The 19,294-nt window shown below is 43.1% G+C and overlaps 1 protein-coding gene across 2 annotated transcripts in view; it reads right to left on the bottom strand.

Annotated features, from left to right (window-relative positions):
* The window catches only part of TECRL (trans-2,3-enoyl-CoA reductase like), a 1,221,034-nt gene that overhangs the window by 1,066,120 nt on the left and 135,620 nt on the right, over window positions 1-19,294 (bottom strand). For both annotated transcript variants that reach the window (XM_069626096.1, XM_069626097.1), the window contains one exon: window positions 7,144-7,195. In XM_069626096.1, the coding sequence (XP_069482197.1) occupies window positions 7,144-7,195 (52 nt within the window). The remainder of the gene's footprint in view (window positions 1-7,143; window positions 7,196-19,294) is intronic.

The following is a 19,294-nucleotide window of genomic DNA, read 5'->3' as shown; positions in this document are numbered from 1 at the left end:
GGATCAACCAAACAGAAGTCATCTTTAAGGCAAGAATTGCAAAACTCACCCTTTCACTTATCTCTGCTCAGCTCACCTAATTTGTAATTCAGTTCGAAACCCATATTCATAAGTTTCTGATACTGTAAATTGTAAGCTTGGGTTGTAAAGGTACAATACAGCGCTAATGACTGACAGTGCAGAATTACATGACCTGTAATAGCCTGCTAACCTGAGATGGAAGGACTCAAGCAAAGTAAGGGCCTTATTGACCAGGTAAGCGTCCCCCAACAGCCATTAATGCAAATAGCATCCCAGCATCATGCTATAAATGGTTCTCTTTGATAAACAAGCATAGTTGGTAGTGTTTCCTTTCAACAAAGGGAAGCAGGGCCCAACAGAACGGTATCAGGTAACATTATCCCCACCAATAATATTGCTATATATATGGTCATCGGGAACAGCCATAGGCAATATTATTAGTAGGGATAATTGTTGTGGTTAATTGGAGCGCGGGTTGCCGGGGTGTCCCCCGCTCCCTTTAAAATAATATGGAGGTTGCGGGGTGTCCCCTGCAGGTTTAATGGGTTAATATCGCTGCACAAAAATGGCACCATTCTTGTATGGTGATATTTTTGCAGGGATATTAACACAAATGGACCCAACAGAACATGGCCATCATGGATGGCAGAGACGGACGGAGCCTTATGGGGTCAGGGATGTGAGGAAGTTGTATTTAAGTGTAGGATCTCGTGGGCAAGAGGGAGTGGGGATTGTTTAGAAGCAAGCCAATGAGTGAAACAACGGCAGCGCACAGTGGAGCACCATACAGCTCCATTGGAGCATGGATCTTCATTGCCAGATTCAGCCCCCAGTCTTAGGATGCTGATTGATTGGCTGGCACCACCACACCGGATGCCAATGGTCTTTCAAATTGTCTCACAAACCCTGATGTGATAAGGTGAAACATTTGTATAGGATCTTAACTTTTTCTTTTTTAAATGAACTGCTTAAAATGTGTAGCATAGGAAATGAAATCTCTATTACACTGTTCTTACTCTAAGAATTGTCCAGCAATTTCTAGAAATATTGCTCTTCATTGTAAACATTAGACATTTTCCAGCCTAAAAATTTCCCAGTCATATATTTGCTGGGCTGCCCTGTTGGACATGTGCAATGCCCTCGACCTGAATACCTGGCTGAATCAAGGGAGTCAGTGGTGTAGGGAATGACTATTGTCTTTACTATTTTGGAGAATGCATATTGTTGCCAATCAGTGGAAGTGAGACTGTAATAAGTCACAGGGGTGCTAATGGCTCTGTCAGGGCTTTTGGAAGTACAGGCTTTGTGATTCTGATTGTGATTGTAGTGGGCTGGATTAGTTCTCTTTTTGTCTGTGGTCATTATCGTCCAACAATGGAGATTGAGGGAGAATTCTGTGTCTGTGGGATTGTCTGAAGAATCCAATAATGCTGAAAAAGTGAAACAGAGGCCTATATTGGGGGGTGGGTGGGAGCTGGCGGGTTTCAGTGTGTCAAAGTGCACATATCTGTTCCTCTCTTGTTGGAGTTAGGGGTTAGGGCTTGTGGGCTGGCGACAGTTGTTATGATAATATTGGGCTCAATAAAACTGTTGTTCTTGGCTAGACCTTGTTAAGGTCTCAGGGAAGGCAAGGCCGGCTGAGAAAAAGTAGATAGCCTTTCTCTGCATTCAAGTAAAAGAAATGCAATTTCTTAGAAATATTTCTTACAACAAGATACTCCCTCTTTGCATATACTTCTTCATTGCATCTTCATTGTGACAGGAAACATCCAATTTAACACACAAAAGTGAAAGGTGGAAAATACTTTACATTTCCTATTCAGAATCTCTTTACCTTTACTTTACACACAATGAATGCATGTGTTAAAACCTTTGAGTTCAACCAAGCTTGCAATTAAAATTCTCAAGTTATAAAGTCCTTTAATAATTAAATTATACACCATAAAACCACATTTGATTTACTGACACATTTTCTTTTCCATTTTATGGTAGTGGTAGGATCAGAGTGGGTAAGGCGAAACTAGCAGCACTCCCACCTTGATCACCTAGTCCCCTGCCTGACCCCTCTACCCCTCCCTCATCCCTACCTCATTTCTCCTCTTTCTCTTCCATCTCTAGATCCCAATTCCTTAAGCTACTTGCCAACAGCTGCACATCCGGAATCCTCGCGAGACCCATGCCCGCTCGGCCTCCTCAAAGAAATATTCACTTCAACCTGTGCAGGCAACATTGCAAGTTATTCCTTAACTTCTTCCTCACCTCAGGCATATTCCCAGCAGCATTCAAGACATCACACATGAAACCCCTCCTCAAAAAACCTTGCCTCGAACCCCTCCTCCCAGTCAACTACAGACCCATCTCTAACATCTGTTTCTTAGCCAAACCTACCCACTGAATGGTCTTCTCCCAGCTGTGCCTCTTCACTGAATCCAACCCCCTTCATGACCACGGCCAGTCTGGCTTCAGGCCCCTGTGTGGAACTCAATGATCCCTAGTCTCCATCTGGGATGACCTCCAAAGCACCTCAGATGCAGAGGCTGTGCCGCACTCATACTCCTCAACCTCTCAGCGGCCTTCAACACCATCAATCACTAACAGACTCCACTCACTCAGCATAAGGGACACAGCAGTAAGGTGGATTTCCTCTTTCCTTGCCAACAGATACCAAAACACCCACCTCACTCTCTTCACCTCGACCCCCCATTCCGTCATCAACGGACTCCCACAAGGTGCCTACCTGTCACCTCTACTCTTCACCCTCTACATGGGCTCTCTCCCTGATCTCATTAGCTCACATAACCTTACCTGCTACAACTACGCAGACAACATCAAATAATCTTTAACCCCTTAAGTGCTTAGGATGAGTATGCTTATCCTATTTGCATAGACTTGCATAGAGGTCAGCATTTATGGGGTTAAGATCCCTAAATCTGTATCCACCCCGCTGACCTCACATCCTGCCTTACAGAAATTAATTGTTGGATGATGACCAACCACCTCCTCCCCAATCCGAGAAAGACAGAAATCATGATCTGCTCTCTTCTACCAAACCCGCACTTTGGCCATCTACCCTAGACAACCTCCCTCCACATCCATTGCATTAAAGAACCTGTGATGCACCATGGACGCTGACCTGACACCCTCACACCACATTAACACTGTGTTTAAATCTTAAATCTTGCTACCAACACCTCTGCATTCTTAAGCACATCTTCCCCTATCTCTCCTACCCTCACATAGTCTCTGCAATCTTGGCCATCATCCTCTCTCGGCCAGATTTCACCAATTCCCTCTACATGGGAGCCCTTGCATTTCAACGCATAAAGCTTCAATGGGTCCAGCACTTTGCAGCTAGGTTACTTCTTGCCTTTGTCCCCAGCGAAGACATCAAACCTGCACTCTGAGCCCTCTACTGGCTCCCTGTTGGACAACAGCCCACTTTCAAAGCCATGTGCATCACCCACCGTGACCTTGACAACACGGGCCCAGAATACCATTAACAGAATTGTATACACTACCAACCGAATAGAAACCTACATTCAGGCACTGCACTCCTCCTTGTGATCCCTTCCTTCAAATTGACCAGAGTAGGGGGACCCTCCTTCTCCATCAAAGCCCCCTCTATCTGTAACTGAATTCCCCTCAGCATCCAACTAATAGAGGATCACCTGACCTTCCGTAGGGCCCTCAAGACTTGGCTAATCTCCCCAACATCTTGACGAACCCCAACCTCCTAGGTTTTAATTAACCACTTTTCACACAACAAGGTGCAGCAACTAACCTCCTTGTAATCACAGATTGAAGGAAGGAATAACTTCCAGGAAACCACAAGACAGAATATGTGCCTCTTCTATGAAGCCAAGAAGCTAGCCAGGCAACACAGGTACGTATCGCACTCCATGCTTATGGAAGACAGCTGAAGTCAAGGCCACCCACACGCACACACGTGCATTCATACTAACATTTCAATGACACATAACACAACACATCTGCCATTAAAATACAGCAATCTCCCATGACAAAACTGTGGTCTAGCTGGACACATAATGAGTCACCTACTCTTGCACACTCTCCAGATGACTTCAAAGCACCCATTCACATCCAGCTCAATAAGAGTAGCTAGTAGGGACTTGGCCAACCTTACCCACCTTCACATCTGCTAAAATGCTAATTTTAGAACACCTTGCACTTTGGTCCTTCGAGGGTGTTCACCTACAGGGCTTTGAGGCCATGCCAATGAGAAAAGGTGCTATACAAATGACAAATTACATTACATTACATTTACTTTACTTCATACTAAGGTACTGTTTTTACTCCACTACCACAAATCCAAAACCTATAATGCTATCTACTAGATATTTATAGACATATAGATCTCGGGAGGAGTCCTTACTACTTAGGATAATAACCCTTCCCCAACGCAAGGCCCTCGGTGTCGCCTCAGCCCATAACATATGGGAGGGTCAGTATCCTGATCTAACATTCCCTCCTTCAGTCGATAAGACTGTATTAACACATGGACCATCATTTCATTTCATTACATTAATAAAGCGGTGTTGGGTAAAAGCGCTGAACAAACATTATCCAAAAAGCAGCACAATAATATGATAATGCAACATGAGTCAAAACAGATGAGGGGAACAGCAACCAGATTTAAGTGGAAAGAGAAGATAGAAGATGAGCTTTCAGATTTAATTGAAAAATACAAAGATGTGGCAGAGCGGAGAACAAGAGGAAGACAGTTACAGTGCTTCGGAGGCAGAAGACCAAAGGAATGGAAATAGGAGGAGGCAGAGATAGGTTTAGGAACAGTAAGAAGAAATACATTCTGTGATCTGAGAGAGTGAGACAGAACATAGAATGAAACTAATGAAGAAAGATAAGGAAGAGCCAGATCATGGGTACATTTATTAAAGTCAATTGAGAGAAAATGATAAAGGAGACACGATTCAAAAGAGCAATGAAATAGAAAGGAAGGAAGATATAATAGGTGAACAAGAAAGTAATGAAAAAAGAAGACAAATCAAAAACAGAACGAAGGGGAGAAGATGAGAGGCAGGGAGACCATTCAAGAGAGATGAACAGTAATCAATGCACGAGAAAACCAGAGAGAAAAGAAGAGGTGTAATGGCATGAAAAGAGCGATAGGGGCGAGCACAACGCATCACTGTGAAATGAACGAATCTGAAATGACCAAGAGAGAAAAAAACGAAAGGTTTTTTTTTTAAAATAACTTTCAGCTTTGGCTCCCACTGACATTTTGGACCACCCCCTCTCCTCCACCCCCTTACTTACCTTCTGGCAGCACACAGCAAAGTGTGCTGCCGCCTCCGGAATCCCCATGCGATGTTGGTTCCCTTCACACACATGGAACACATTCCTTTCCTTTTTTAAAACATTTTAAGTTTGCTTGTCCCCCGCTTTTCTTTTCTATGGAATCAGGGTACACCCCCGCAACTGCTGAAGTCCCGGAATGTCAGTCAAAGGGAGTGGGGGACACCCCTGCCACCCCTGATCCCCTTGATCTAAGTTTTTGGAATTCGTTTTTTTCCAGCGCCCTTTTCAGCATTTTCTGCAAATCGTTTTTTACTGTTAATTTCTTTGGATTCCAAGCACAACGGATGTTGAATAATGCATAACGGCAAGAGCGAACAATAGCAGAGATGTGAAGTGAAAAGAAGAGCAAAGGATCAGAAATAACGCCCAAGTTGCACGCAGATGGGGAAAAAGAGAGAGAAGAAGGAGGAAAGGAGAGAGACAGGGAAAGAAAAGAAGGAAGAATAGTTGAAGCAGGGAAAAACAGAACCTTAGTCTTAGAAGGGTTAAGGTGGAGGCAGTGGGAAGACATCCAGTTTTGAACATCAGAAAGACAGATACAGTCGAGTGCAAAGCAGAATTAAGGGAGGAAAAGGAGAAAAAGATCTGAGTGTCATCTGCTTGCAGATGAAAGGAGGGATTGAATGAAGAAATAAGAGCAGGGAGAGGGGCAGTATAAAGAGAAAAAAGGAGAGGACCAAATACAAAGCCTTGAGGGACCCCATATAGAAGAGGACATGAGGAAGAGGAGTGTCCATCCCAAGTTACAGAGTAGGAGTGTTGAGAAAGATAGGAACAGAACCATTCAAGAACTGACCCAGAAATACCCATGGTAGAAAGAGAAGCCATAAGAAGAGAGTGATCTACAGTATCAAATGCTGCAGAAAGATCAAGAAGGATGAGAATCGAAGAAAGCTTAGAGTGTTGAGAAGAGAGAAGAGAGTTAGAGACATGTAAGAGAGCAGTCTCTGTGGAGTGAGAAGGAGGAAAGCCAGATTGAAGGCCTCGGAGTCAGTCATAAACAGAGTTGTTACAGAAAGGAAAATAAAGCAAAGCATTCTTTTCATACTGGAAGGGTCAAAATAGAAAAAGCAAGTAAATCAGTCCTAGAAGCATAAACATTCAACCTGCCACTTGCCTGTGCAACCAGATTCAACGCTGGTAGAAACACAAAACAAATCCTGACATGTACTTTATACTACAGGAAAACATGTCTGCCATTACTCCAAGTGTTCCTCTCTGGTAGGATCATATTTCACTGCACCTTCAACATGTTAACACCCCAACGTGAAAGATAAAACTTGAAATAAATGATTTCTGTTTACTGTATAGTACATTTTCACTTTACATTACATCTAATCCATGATCATTTTAAGAACGGTTCAATTTCAGTCCAGTTTACATTGAAAATGCTTATCAGATACACACAACTGTGTTATTTACTACAAAGTAAAACATCATGTAATTCACTAATTATTTTGACTATTTACTTGACTCATTATTAAACTTTTTTTTTTACTTAAACACCACAAGTCCAAAACATATATAGCTATTAGCACACACCGTAAAGATCTCAGGAGGGAACATTATTGTTTACCATAAAGACTCTTTCTTGACTTATAACCCTAGGCATCATCTCAGGCCTTAACTTGGGAATTGTTAATTATCCCGCGATAATGACTTCTTCAGTCTATATGGAGTTTTTTGAGTTTTATTGTCACACAAACAATGTTCCTAATTGATGTTTCAAACTCTTATTCCACAAGTGCATATGTTGGTAAATGAAGAGGTCGGCTTGTTACTTACATGCCTGGTGAACCTTTTGCTTGATGTCCAGGAGAGAAGATAATGGATGCACCTGAAACAAAGTGAAGTTCAGGAAACTGATCAGTTCATAATCTACCCTGTACAATATAAAGCATCAGAACATATCCAATATGATTTGCCAGCTCTAGATAACATACACCATTTTTAATATTGCATTATTTTCCTTAAGCCACTTAATATTGTTATTGGTAGTAGCATAAACTTTGATATTAAACTGCTAATACATACAGGGCTTTATCACAATTGTTGCGGTTAAACACATTGTAAAAAGCAATTTGGTAAATACTACTAACAGATTCTGTAAATGGAGGCACACTGTAGAATTACGCCTTTACCGACAGGCAGTGCTTAAAATGTAAGAAAATGAGTTCCTGAGCTCAAATATTTTCTTTTTTTTTCCTTTTTTTTTTTAATTGTATGGCTGTATTAAAACAACCTTTCAATAAACACATAATACATTTTTTTAAAAAATACATTTGAATTACACTTTTTTGCAAAATTTCAAAAAATTCATCACAGGCAATAATAAAAGGAACAATTGTGCACCAATGACTATCTAGTACATTACTTTTTAGAACAATTCATTTAAGAAGCCAGTTGTTGCTAGTCTAATTGCCATTCGTCTTGCACCAACATTTTTTAGTCAAAGTTCCTCAGGGTCAGTAATGGTCTGCTCTTTAAAACAATGCAAGAAGTATTTACAGTGCATAGTAGACAATGCTGGACAAAAAGCGATGACATGCTTCAGTGTTTCAATAGAGGTACAGTCTTTACAAAATCGGCAAACATTCTCATTGATGTCTAATAATTTCCATCTGACTAATATATCTTTGGTATGCCAAAGATTAAGGCGAAAGCGCATATAATCGTCTCTAAATTTAGGAGATGGATATTTAATAATATATAATTCAGTGGCTCTGAACCTCTTTTGGCCAAAAAGAGCTATATTCCAATCTTTAAGATGATAGCATTTGTCCAGAGTATAAATCCAATCTCTTTGGTACAATTTTATTTTGGCCCGATTTGGATTATGAATCAAAGTATCAAGGGAAATATCAGCATCAATGAGAATATTTAATGCGGTATTAATCCATTTCTTTGGGTACCGATGATCAGAGGATGTTAGATATTGTCCCAAAATATAAGAGATGTCCGTATATTGCAAAGATATTATGCACTTTCTCAGAAATGCTATCAGTTTCCACGCAACAGCACTAAATAAAGACAGTGGGCCTCATTACGACCCAGGCGGTAAGTTACCGCCTGGGTCGTACCTTTACCACCATGGCGTAAACTACGTTTACGCCATGGTGGTTGGCGGACTTACCGCCCCATTCTGAGGTCGGCGGGGCGGTAAGTCCCCAATCCCCATTTACCATTCCCCATTCCCATTTTTGCCCCATAGGGCATAATGGGAGTGGGGAAGGCGTTAATTACGCCACCGTAAATTACGGTGACGTAATTAACAACATGGTCCCTTAGCGCCATGGATTTTAACACCTGCTAAAAGCAGGTGTTAAATCCGCCATGGCGCTAAGGGACCTCGGAATCAGGCGGTAAGGGTCGGCGCTGTTTACGCTGCCGTAAACCCCTTACCGCCTGAGTCGTAATGAGGCCCAGTAACCCTAGTTCGAATCTGAGAATGGCAATAGAGACACATGTAGGGAGATTAAAAAGTGAGCGCCAATATCTGCCTTCCATTTTATCCCAAAAGGATCGTGATAGCATTGGGGCAGATTCAGATCCATGTAATGATAGGTTTAACCTTCATAGTATAAAATGCTAATATATGATTACATGTAAATCTTCCAAGTTTATATAGTATAACCTGAGATTGAGAAATCAGAGCATTTAGCTTTGATTCAAGATCTAATTGGAACTCTTTATCATTTTCGTTGCAACCAATCATAGTGCCCAAATATCGGTATGATGATGTAATCAAAATTGAGAATGTTTGGTCATTTTGAAATTATGACACCTCATAATTTGGGTTTTAGTTAGATTGATGGTCATGGCATTTTCTACAGTATACTCGGTCAACCCATTGATCAACCTTTGCAATCCAGCTGGAGTTTTTGAAAGCAAGATGAGATCATCTGCGTAAAAAATCCATGGTATCTGCTCAGCGCCTAGTTTGGGAGCATCGGAATTAATGTTCTTAAATTTATCACCCATGTCTAGGATAATTAGGTTGAATATAGTAGCCCCCAGAATGCACCCTTGCTTCAGTCCTCGGAATGTTAGGAGGGGAGGTGTCAATAAACCATCAAGGGTTAAGCAAATACAAACTGACGTATTTTCATGCAGAAGAGCATCACGTGACTGATGCATCGGTGTGGACAGCTCCCAGCCCACTGACACTACCCATGCCTGCTCCATCCAATACCAAAATAACTGGTGTTAAGGCTGCAAATTGAGGGTGATGGATGCATATGTGATTTACATAACAAATTGTGTCTTTAAATAATATAAATATTTAAGTATTTCTTTAATACACATTGTTGGGGGTCATTACAAGTTGGGCGGTATCCTGGCAGTATCCTGGCGGTAAATCCGCTGGGATACTGCCCAACACAAATAGCGTTACCACAACTCAGTCCGGCGCTATTAGCGTTGGATCCCGTGTTTTGGCAAGTCCCCATTTCTTCCAGAGTCCATAGGACTCTATAGGGGCATTTTCGGCACTATTACTGCAGCACTAATAGAGCAGCGCTAATAGAACTGAAAATTAGCATAAGTGGTCAGATTTAAAGCTGGGTGTAAATCTCAAACTGCGCCGCCCAACCCATGATGAGGTCCATTATTGTTAATATTTTGCTCTGATCCTATCAGTGGCAAGTGGAAAATGTTAACAATCTATCAATAGAAAATAAGAGCAAACATGCTTTCCTTCTATGGTAAATTATTGGACGATGCAGGCAAAATAATTACTGAACTGTTGAACGTGCCTGTCAAACAGTGCAGCAAGATCCTCTTACTTGGTTCGTCCCTCATGCTAGGCATTCCTCTGTGATAATGGCCTTTTCACTCACCTTGCACCTGTTTTGTGACTACTAACTGGTGACCTTCTTGATTTTGTCAACCCACTTTGCTGGTTATTACAGTACAGAATTTGCTGCAGTGTCAAGCAGGTTCATTGGAGCAGTGTACGGGCATCGCCAGCATCAGTGCCCAACATTGTCACCTTCTAACTCACTGTTTTTCCTGAAAATGGATAAATAGCAATGCCCTGTCAACCTTAGTTATCAAGTTTGTGACTAACAATGAGCAATCCCAGGATGTAGAGACCCAGGTCAGTGCACACGGTTGTTTTTATTTTACTATGACTGATTTACAGTTAAAATAATAAAGTTGCCAAAACACCACAACATAATCAAGCTAGAATTAGAAATAAGTGCCTGGGATCAGAGATAAGTGCTGGGGCTGAGCCCTGGAAACCTCCTCCACAAATTAAGCACTGCCGTCTTGAATGCAGTAAGGGTATTTACTGGATGCAGAAACAGTCTGACACTGCAAGCAATGCAAGAAATGCAGTACCAAATCAGGTAAGACCGAGACCGGAACCGAAATACTGCATTTCTGAAAAGAACATGCATCTATGCAGCTATTGCAGGAAATCAATCCACTCCAAGTCCCTTTATGCCATCTTGGAATACTCAGCAGCATTCAGGAAACCGGGGACATGACAGGAGGGAAGGGATGTGACAGGAGGCAGAGAAAGGCAATATTTTCAGAGCAGGATCTCACAGTCCCTGAAGAAGAAGTAGTCAAAGAGGATGATATTACTGCCTTTTTGTCTGACCTGAAACCCACTAAGGATTCCTTTTTCTCAATCCCTGCCCTAGCCGCTAAACGTCATTCATTGGAACCTGCTCCTTTTATGACTAAGTTTGTCAATCTCTCACGTACTCAGGGGTTAGTTCCTGATGCTTTGAAACTATCGGTTGTATCACCGCTACTGAAAAATGTTAGCCTTAAGAATAGCTTAGAGAAATATCATCTCAGATTTCAATCGTATGCTGACGACACCCAGCTATATATTAGGCTTGATGATGTGGAGGAAGCCCTTGCCCTGGTTACCAGGTGTTTGGAAGAAATTGGTACCTGGATGGAAAGTAATTGGCTACAGCTTAACCCTAAAAAAACAGAGGTGATCCTGTTTGGTTCTAAGCATCTCCTTGAAGGAAATAAATGCCCTCCTCCACCCCAGTTTTTGGGTACCAGCCTTAAGTATACCTCCAAAGTATAGAATCTCGGCTGTATTTTGGCAGAGTGACCTGGGATGTAATGCCCAGGTCTCAGCCAAAGTCCAATCACTTTTTTACAACATCCGCCTTTTGCGTCAATCACTACCCTATGTTCCTATCACTGATCGTGCTGTGGTGGTCGGGGCCCTAGTCAATTCCAATTTAGACTATTGCAATTGACTTTTGGCTGGAGTACCGGCCAATCAGATCCATCGCCTCCAAAAGGCACAAAATGCGGGTGTTAGATTGGTCTTTGATGTAGCCAAAAATACACATATTTCTGGTCTGCGTCGATCACTGCATTGGTTGGCGGTGGAGGATCGGATTAAAATCAAAATTGTGTGTTTGGTCTACTAATGTCTGACTGGGCTGGCACGAGCTTACCTGATTAATACATTAAAGCGATACTGACCAACTCGAGCCCTCAGATCTGAAGACCAACTTCTTCTTGTGATTCCGAGGACAAATTGTAGATCGAGAGGGGATCGCTGCAACTCAGCTGTCTGACCCAGGCAGCTTCTCTGTTGAGATTTAGAGCAGGCTTAAAGACCTACCTATTTAAGTGATCTCAGTGATTGCTAGCTTTGTTTCAAATTCTGTGCCATCTCTTTCTATTATGATTATGTTCTCTCCACATGATATGTTATCACCTGTGCCAGGACATGATTAAATTTGTTGTGTGCACGTGTTACATTTTTCAAATTCAAATTCAAAAAGGCACCCAGGCTGGTGGGACCCCTGATGGCAAAAACAGCCAGGCCAAATAGTCAACACTCTGGGGCTGTATGTAACAGTTCATGCTGTGTGCTTGCATTTCAACCAGTGACATTAAGAAGAGGTGGGATGACATTAAAACGGGTTAGGTCCATAATCTCAGACCACCTGCAGGACTGCCTAGCATCTGGAGCCAGAACCCTGGCACACTCACACTTGCACCCATTAGAGGCAAAGGCAGCCACAGTGGTAGACAGCATTAGCATCACTGGATCTGGAGATAGAGTGTGAGGCAGGTGGTGAGTAGGCAATCTATGTTCTTACAATTACCTATTGAACATCTATGGAAGTAAACCACAGCATGCCCATGTGCTGCCCCTCAGCCCATCCTCCCCCGCCCACAGATCCACTCCAACCTGGCAAGGAGAAGAAACCCAGGAGCAAACAAGGACTGATGCATATTGTTAATCACTGTTGGGGTGGTGTAGGGGTGTGTTTGGGAGGGGGGAGTTTGAGCCTTGCGTTGGGGAAGAGGGAGTTTTAGGGGTGTGTTGGGGAGGTTGATGGGTGCAGTGGGGAGAGGGGAGGGAGAGGTCGAGTGGTGTATTGGAAGGGATGTTACGCTACAAATTTCGTATCAAGTGATATGTTTCAAAGTTTAGTTATGTGTTGAATCAGGTTGAATATGTAGGTGTTACAGTATTTAATTCATATTTGTTTCCATCAGTCATGCATGACATGCACTGCCTGACACTACATCATTTGTAAACATTACTGTCATATTGTGATCTGTGGGAACCCAAAGGGGCACTCAAAAAAATAAGGCCACTAACACTGCCTTGTTATCAGCACTTCCTGAACATTCCATGCTCGGTGCATGGCTGGGGCTTCTTCATCATCATCCTCCTTGTTACTGTCTTGTGAAATTACGACATTCTCAGGCAGTGGTGCAATATGCCCTTGGCACAGAATGTGGAGCATGCAACATGCTATGACAATGTGCCTAACCTTGTTGGGGGCATGCACCAGTGCCTCACCAGTCCTCTCTAAGCAACAGAACCTAGCTTTAAGTAGATCAAAGGACCTCTCTATGATGCTGCGTGTTTGAACATGTGCCACATTACACCGGCGCTCTTCAGGCCTCTGGACTTTTGGTCTAGGCTTTGGCGAGATGTTATTCAATTCATGTATGCTTTTTGGATAACCAGTCAGGCACTATATAATGGCGGCACTGCCTGCAGTCTATCCACTACGTATAGCTAGCTCCTAAGGTTACTTGATCTACTTGCGTTGCTGCATCTGTACAATTATTTAACGGCTTGCATTATCTGCAGTGCTCTTCACACGTGCAATCTTCTTTTCTGCATAAGGATGTTCCCTCGATTCCTTATTTCATCATTAGTTTCTGTAAGGTCATACACATTCTTCTCCAGCCACTCTTCTTAGTGCATCACTTTCACTCTTGTGATGTTACCAGCTTATCTTCCTCTTATTTTCATATTCCTTCAGGGACCTCTTCCAAGAAATTGTCAGCTCTACGGGGATACATCCGGTATGGCTTTTTTAATGGATACCTTTTCTCAAATACTTGTCGCGGTATGGTCACAACTACTGGTGACAAGCATGGTGCAGTTTCAGACTTCCAACATACAGGCAGTGGGGGGGCAGGACTTCCTGCAGAGGCATTCAGCTGCTCTTCTACAGGCAAATAAATGTGCCCGAACTGCAAACCACCTGAAGTTTCAATGTATTCAGGTGATTCTGGCTCCATTGGCTTTTCAGAGATCCATGTCTGTTAGGAATACCATATATTGTAATATTATATACCTCATTAGTACACAATGTGTACTGAATGGCAAAAAGCAGACCAATGGATGTCAGATTTGAGGTTTGAGTCATCTCTCAGCCTGCCAATCACCAGGAAGGTGAAATGTATGAATGTGGTGCCCACATTTCAAGCAGCCCTTTCTCTGAACAAAAAGTACATGTCTCCCATCGCCCTTGCATGTAGATTGTGGTAATGAGTGAATTTTCCAGATGGCCCCTTTCTCTCATTTTGTAACTTGCAGAAGATTGTTTTGGTGTACCTGGGATACAATGTATTTATTTGAGAGAGAGAGGGAGGGAGAGAGAGAGACAGAGGAAGTGGGGTTGACAGTGGCAATGTAAGCTAGTGAAATGGGAACCTGTTTTGCTTTCTAAGGCCTACTTCCCCTTCCTTCAACTAACTTACTCCCCTCAAAGATCTCCTGGCAGCACCATACATAAATACCCTACAAACAATGGCCACAGGAATAGCCGTTAGCTCATCAACACTAACCATACCATGATAAGGTTCTTGTCTTTAGCCCTATCAGGCTCTCCCACGTCAGCGGCTAAACATACCTAAAGCATTGTAGTCTATCATATATTAGTATCCGGCACAGGGTGTGGCAGCCTCACAGCCAATGAGGAGGCTCGGAACGGGGGCATTACCAGTTGTAATCCCCCCGCTCTGAGCCACCTCACAGCTGGAGGCTGCCATCTTCCCCTGCCAGGGGACAAGGTAAGTGTGGTCTTCCCCCTCAACCCTCTCCCCACCCCATCCAGTCCCCCCTAACCCTGCTTACCTTCTTTTCAGTCCATTTCATGAGTGGACGCGCTGCGCACACTTCTGTCCCCAGCGCGTCTGCTCCCAATCTCCGATAGGCCGTCATGGAAAGGAAGAAGGGACTACACATTGCCCCTTCTTCTTTTCCATGGCGGCCATTTTTGTTTACTTTTTTTAATGGGCGCCCTGGAAAGAGAGAAGGGACTACGTGTAGTCCCTTCTCCCGTGTTCATGGCGTTCATTTTTTTTGTTTGCTTTTTTCAATGGGCGCCATGGAAAGGGAAAACAGGCTTCGATTTCCCTTCCGCGGCAGCTATTTTTTTAACATTTTTTTTGTTCCGAAACACTGGAGCATTTTGAAACAGAAAAAAAATGCTTTTAGTACCCCGGTCTTAATAGTCAAAGTACTAATAGCAATAAGCCCCTCTCAGTGGGGGGCTTTACCACTTCAGGTAATGCCCCAAGGCCTTTGTTAAGCCCCTCGCTTCGCTCTGGCCTGTAACTGTGGGACCCAGTGCATTACCGGAAGTGGTAATGACCCCCTGCTCAGGGCTTACTGCTTAATTGGCTCTATGGATAACATACTCTATGCCAAACCAATAGAAAGCAGACTGGCAGACAGGAACTGGGTACTTCTAACCTGCACTTATCAACATCACAAGTTTCACATCTTCCTCTCCCACTGTCCCACTAATGGACCCCCACCATTTTATTCTTGCAGAGACACATGCAGGGAGCCCTCCAATAATGGCAGGAGAGCTCTAAACAATACCAGTTCAAATTGCCTTACATTACATGTCATTGACTCTGCTGGTCTGGTATACAAACTTGCAATTCCCCATTTCTACTTTTCTAATTAGATAGACTTCAGAAGGAAGGATGAAAGGCTGAGTTCATCTCACCCAGATTGAAACCTTGAAATTGCAGGTTATACATAGATCTCTGCAGTAGGTGCATCAATCTACTGAAATATCTTACTGCAGACCTTACTGGCTGTCCTACTTAGATAACATTCACAGATACACAGGACACCATTTCATCTTGCTAATAGCATAACAGACCCATCCATTTCTCACAATCTTACTTTCCCTTCTGGAAGCCTTTTATGTTGTTTTGTATTTGTTTTCCCCCCAAAATCAGTCTGAACCAGCACAAACCTCCCTAAGGATTTATGGTTCTTAAATGAGATTTGGGCAGATTTGGGTAGAAAGAAAAAACGGTGGGAACCTACGGATCTACCTGAATCTCGCCAGCGGATCAATTTTGAGAAAGTTCTACCAGGCTTAATCTTCATTAGCATATAGGTCAAAATCCATCCATGTAGGCTCCTTTCTCTGTGCACCTAAGCCGCATACATGCTTTGTGCTACAAAGCTCCTCACTGACACCACTTTTGTTCAATCGTTATAGCTACCCATGGCAGAGGTGACTCGGCAGAGTAGTCATTTGTTCCTCAACTATGCAGATAATACCCAAATATTGGTCAAATTGTGCAGTGACAGAGGTCTACCTTTGTGGATGCTATGAGAATGCCTGACCATTAGGAAGGGCTGCATTGATAAGAACTCCTCGAAGATCGATACCAGCAAGACAGACGTGAATACTGTCAATGCATATATATATCGACATCTGGAACATTATGTTCTGACCAGAGTCATTTGACAAATGTCCATGCCCATACACCATGCTAAGGAACCTCAGCATCATCATAGAATCCAAACTCTCTGTGAATCCACAGGTTTCTTTGGTGGCTAAGACGTGTTTCTTCCAATTGAAAAGATTTAAAAATCTTCTTCCCTTTCTATCTTTTCCTCACAAAGTCATTGGCCTACCCAGGAAGTTAATTAATCACATGGTTACAGATAGTGCAGAATGCTGCATCCAGAAGATTCTTACTGAAAGTCAGCAAGCATGTAGATAATTCCCAGGGAATGGGCTAATTATACAGGCTGCTGGTCAGATATAGGGTAGTATTCAAGTCTATGTTTTGAATTCACATTTTACAACGAGCAAGGCAGCAATAGAGTGCCTTTCCATGAAGACTGGTGCACTGAAATTCTGCCTCTATTCAAAGACCATTTATAACCTGGAGGCAGCAGTACTTTTGCTCTTCCATACAGTTCCTGCAGTGTATGGACACAGCCTGTTTAGTCCCTTTTCTGCATTTGGCACATGATTGGGGCAGGCAGAGTGTGGGGTGGGAAAAGTGGCATCCAGTCAGGATGGAAGCGACAGGCCTCCGATAGTGTAGACGAGTGAAGCCAGCAAGGCGGAAAAACAGGGATGCTGCAGCCCAAGTCACTGGGTGTAAGAAAGTGAAGGGATTTGCAGGGGATGCCCTTTCCACAAATAAGCAGCAGGGAAGAAGGAGTTCAGAAACGGGATTTAGCGGCTCAGGAGGCAGGGTGCCGAAAGAGATGGGGAGGGCAAAGAAAGTGCCAAAGCCCAGTTGGGAAGGGCAGGCAGCAGTCCAGGGTGCCTTTACATTCCGATGTGCAAAAACTAGAATTTAAGTCATGATCATGGCATTATGCACAGGGAAATCTTCTGTGATACGGCTACCGGCTGATGTCAGGTATAGGACATATAACTAAAAGAATATCTCCTTCTTCGATGCGTTTCTTTTATGGTGTCCTCATGGCTTGAGGTAAATGTTCTTTGCATCATTACACACCAAATGCAAAAAACATTGTCCCTGCGGCAATGTTATAGCTTGTGCTGCACTGGGACCATGAATGATTATGGGGACTCCAAGCTAGAGTGGTCCTCTTCCTTTAGCCTTCCTCACCAACAGATATGTTAAGAATCGGGGCATATGCAGTACTGACTATAGCTGTATGTTTCCTTTCACTTGTGTGACTTCTTTAGTATTCTACCATCCCCCATATTCTTGTCTTCCTTCCCACCTCATGTTACCATCAAAGCCGACATTAACTTATCTTTAACAGCAGAGCAGACCATCTGAAGCTAGTTAATATAAACACTATTTTGTTTTGGACTTGTTAGACTCTGTCATTGTTTGCCTGCATCTTTAAGTATGTGTTAATCTTACATATGTATTCTGTATTTTACTACCCTCTGGGGAGCAGCCTTTGTTTTTTTGCTTGATCCTGCTAGACTCAAACTTTCAATGGCCCATGTCTTTTCTGTTTAGTTCTTTATAGATGTTCTAGAATATTCTTGAATCGCTGTGCATTTCTATGTTGCCTTTGGGGTCAGGAATGCATTTAGAAAACATTTTTAATAAAAACATTGAAAACACCCTCACCTTTTTTTATACAAAGTGTGGCAAAGCACTCTACCTAACCTTGAGAATAGAAGCTCGGGCTGTCAAAGTGGCTTGGTCCAACCCAAGCAAGTTGATACAGCACCCAGTAGAGGTACACTGGCGATCCCCAAACCACTGCATCACCATCCCCATGTTGGGGAGCAGACACAGGAGTATTCAACACTTTTCTGCACTTACAGGTGGGCAGAAACCCCAAAAGGACAACCTCAGAAAGGCTCAATCACCCACTGGCCACACAGCATGGGAACAACAAATGGGAGAGGCGAAGCCACACTGCTCTTAGAGATACACAGGCCTATGAAATGGAACATTTAAGAGGTCTTAAAACTTGCCTGAGTGGCTCTACCCTTAATGTTGACTAGAGCGGGGGAAAGAGAGCTGCCACTGATCCTTAAAGAAACCCTTTCCCGTATAATGAATGCTTCCAGGTAGCCTTCAACCTTCATAGCCAGCCGCAGGGCTGCCAGGAAGGGAAGACTATCCCCAGAGAGAAAAAATGTAACCACACTGGGCAATCCCTGACAAGCAGGGAAATATATTCTCTCCTGAAGCACAAGTGCCAGAGAAATTATCTCCCATTATGATTCATGTTAGTGTGGCCCACAGAGATTCCACAGTCACAAAGTCACATTGGGACAATGAGAGTGTGAAATACGCAAACAGATAAACACACAGCCTTCTCTCTGCATCGCAGGGATTACAAACTTGCATATTCCTCATGGGACAGAAGAAATTAATATAGCAAACAGTCTCCCGGATTATATTTCATGACGGTAGAATCACACCCTATCAGAGCAGTGGGACTCACATAGGCAATAAAACTGGGAGGTCCAGATTTCCAGACCGACTCATAGACCCTCTGAGATCCAGGATTATGAAAGACCTTCATGTAACCACATCCCTATTGCTCGCAATCTCAGTGTTCACTTTGAAAGTGACCTAGGACTTTGGGACTTTGTCATCTCGGGTACAGCTGCCAGTTGTGACATCCTTTACATCCATCCCCATGTCCTGTATCCCTCTATTAGTACACCAGTCACCACCATGGTCCACTGTAGGCTGTATTACTGCCCCTCACAGGACATGCCATCTATTTAATTGCTCCTCTTGGTAAGGAATTGAACTTTGCTACCCAGACCATCTACAACCTCCTACGATCATTGTTCACCTTCATTCACCAATTTCATGTGGAATTATCCATACAAAATGTCTCACTATTTAAGTTTGTCTTATGTTCAAATTCATCCATTGGATAGACCCTTCTGCCTAGGCTAACTCGTTCCGTTGCTAC

Source organism: Ambystoma mexicanum, chromosome 6p, assembly GCF_040938575.1.
Source record: "Ambystoma mexicanum isolate Mex_15411 chromosome 6p, UKY_AmexF1_1, whole genome shotgun sequence".
Taxonomy (NCBI): domain Eukaryota; kingdom Metazoa; phylum Chordata; class Amphibia; order Caudata; family Ambystomatidae; genus Ambystoma; species Ambystoma mexicanum.
Note: the sequence above shows the minus strand (reverse complement) of the source record. Positions and strands in the feature narration are given on the sequence as shown.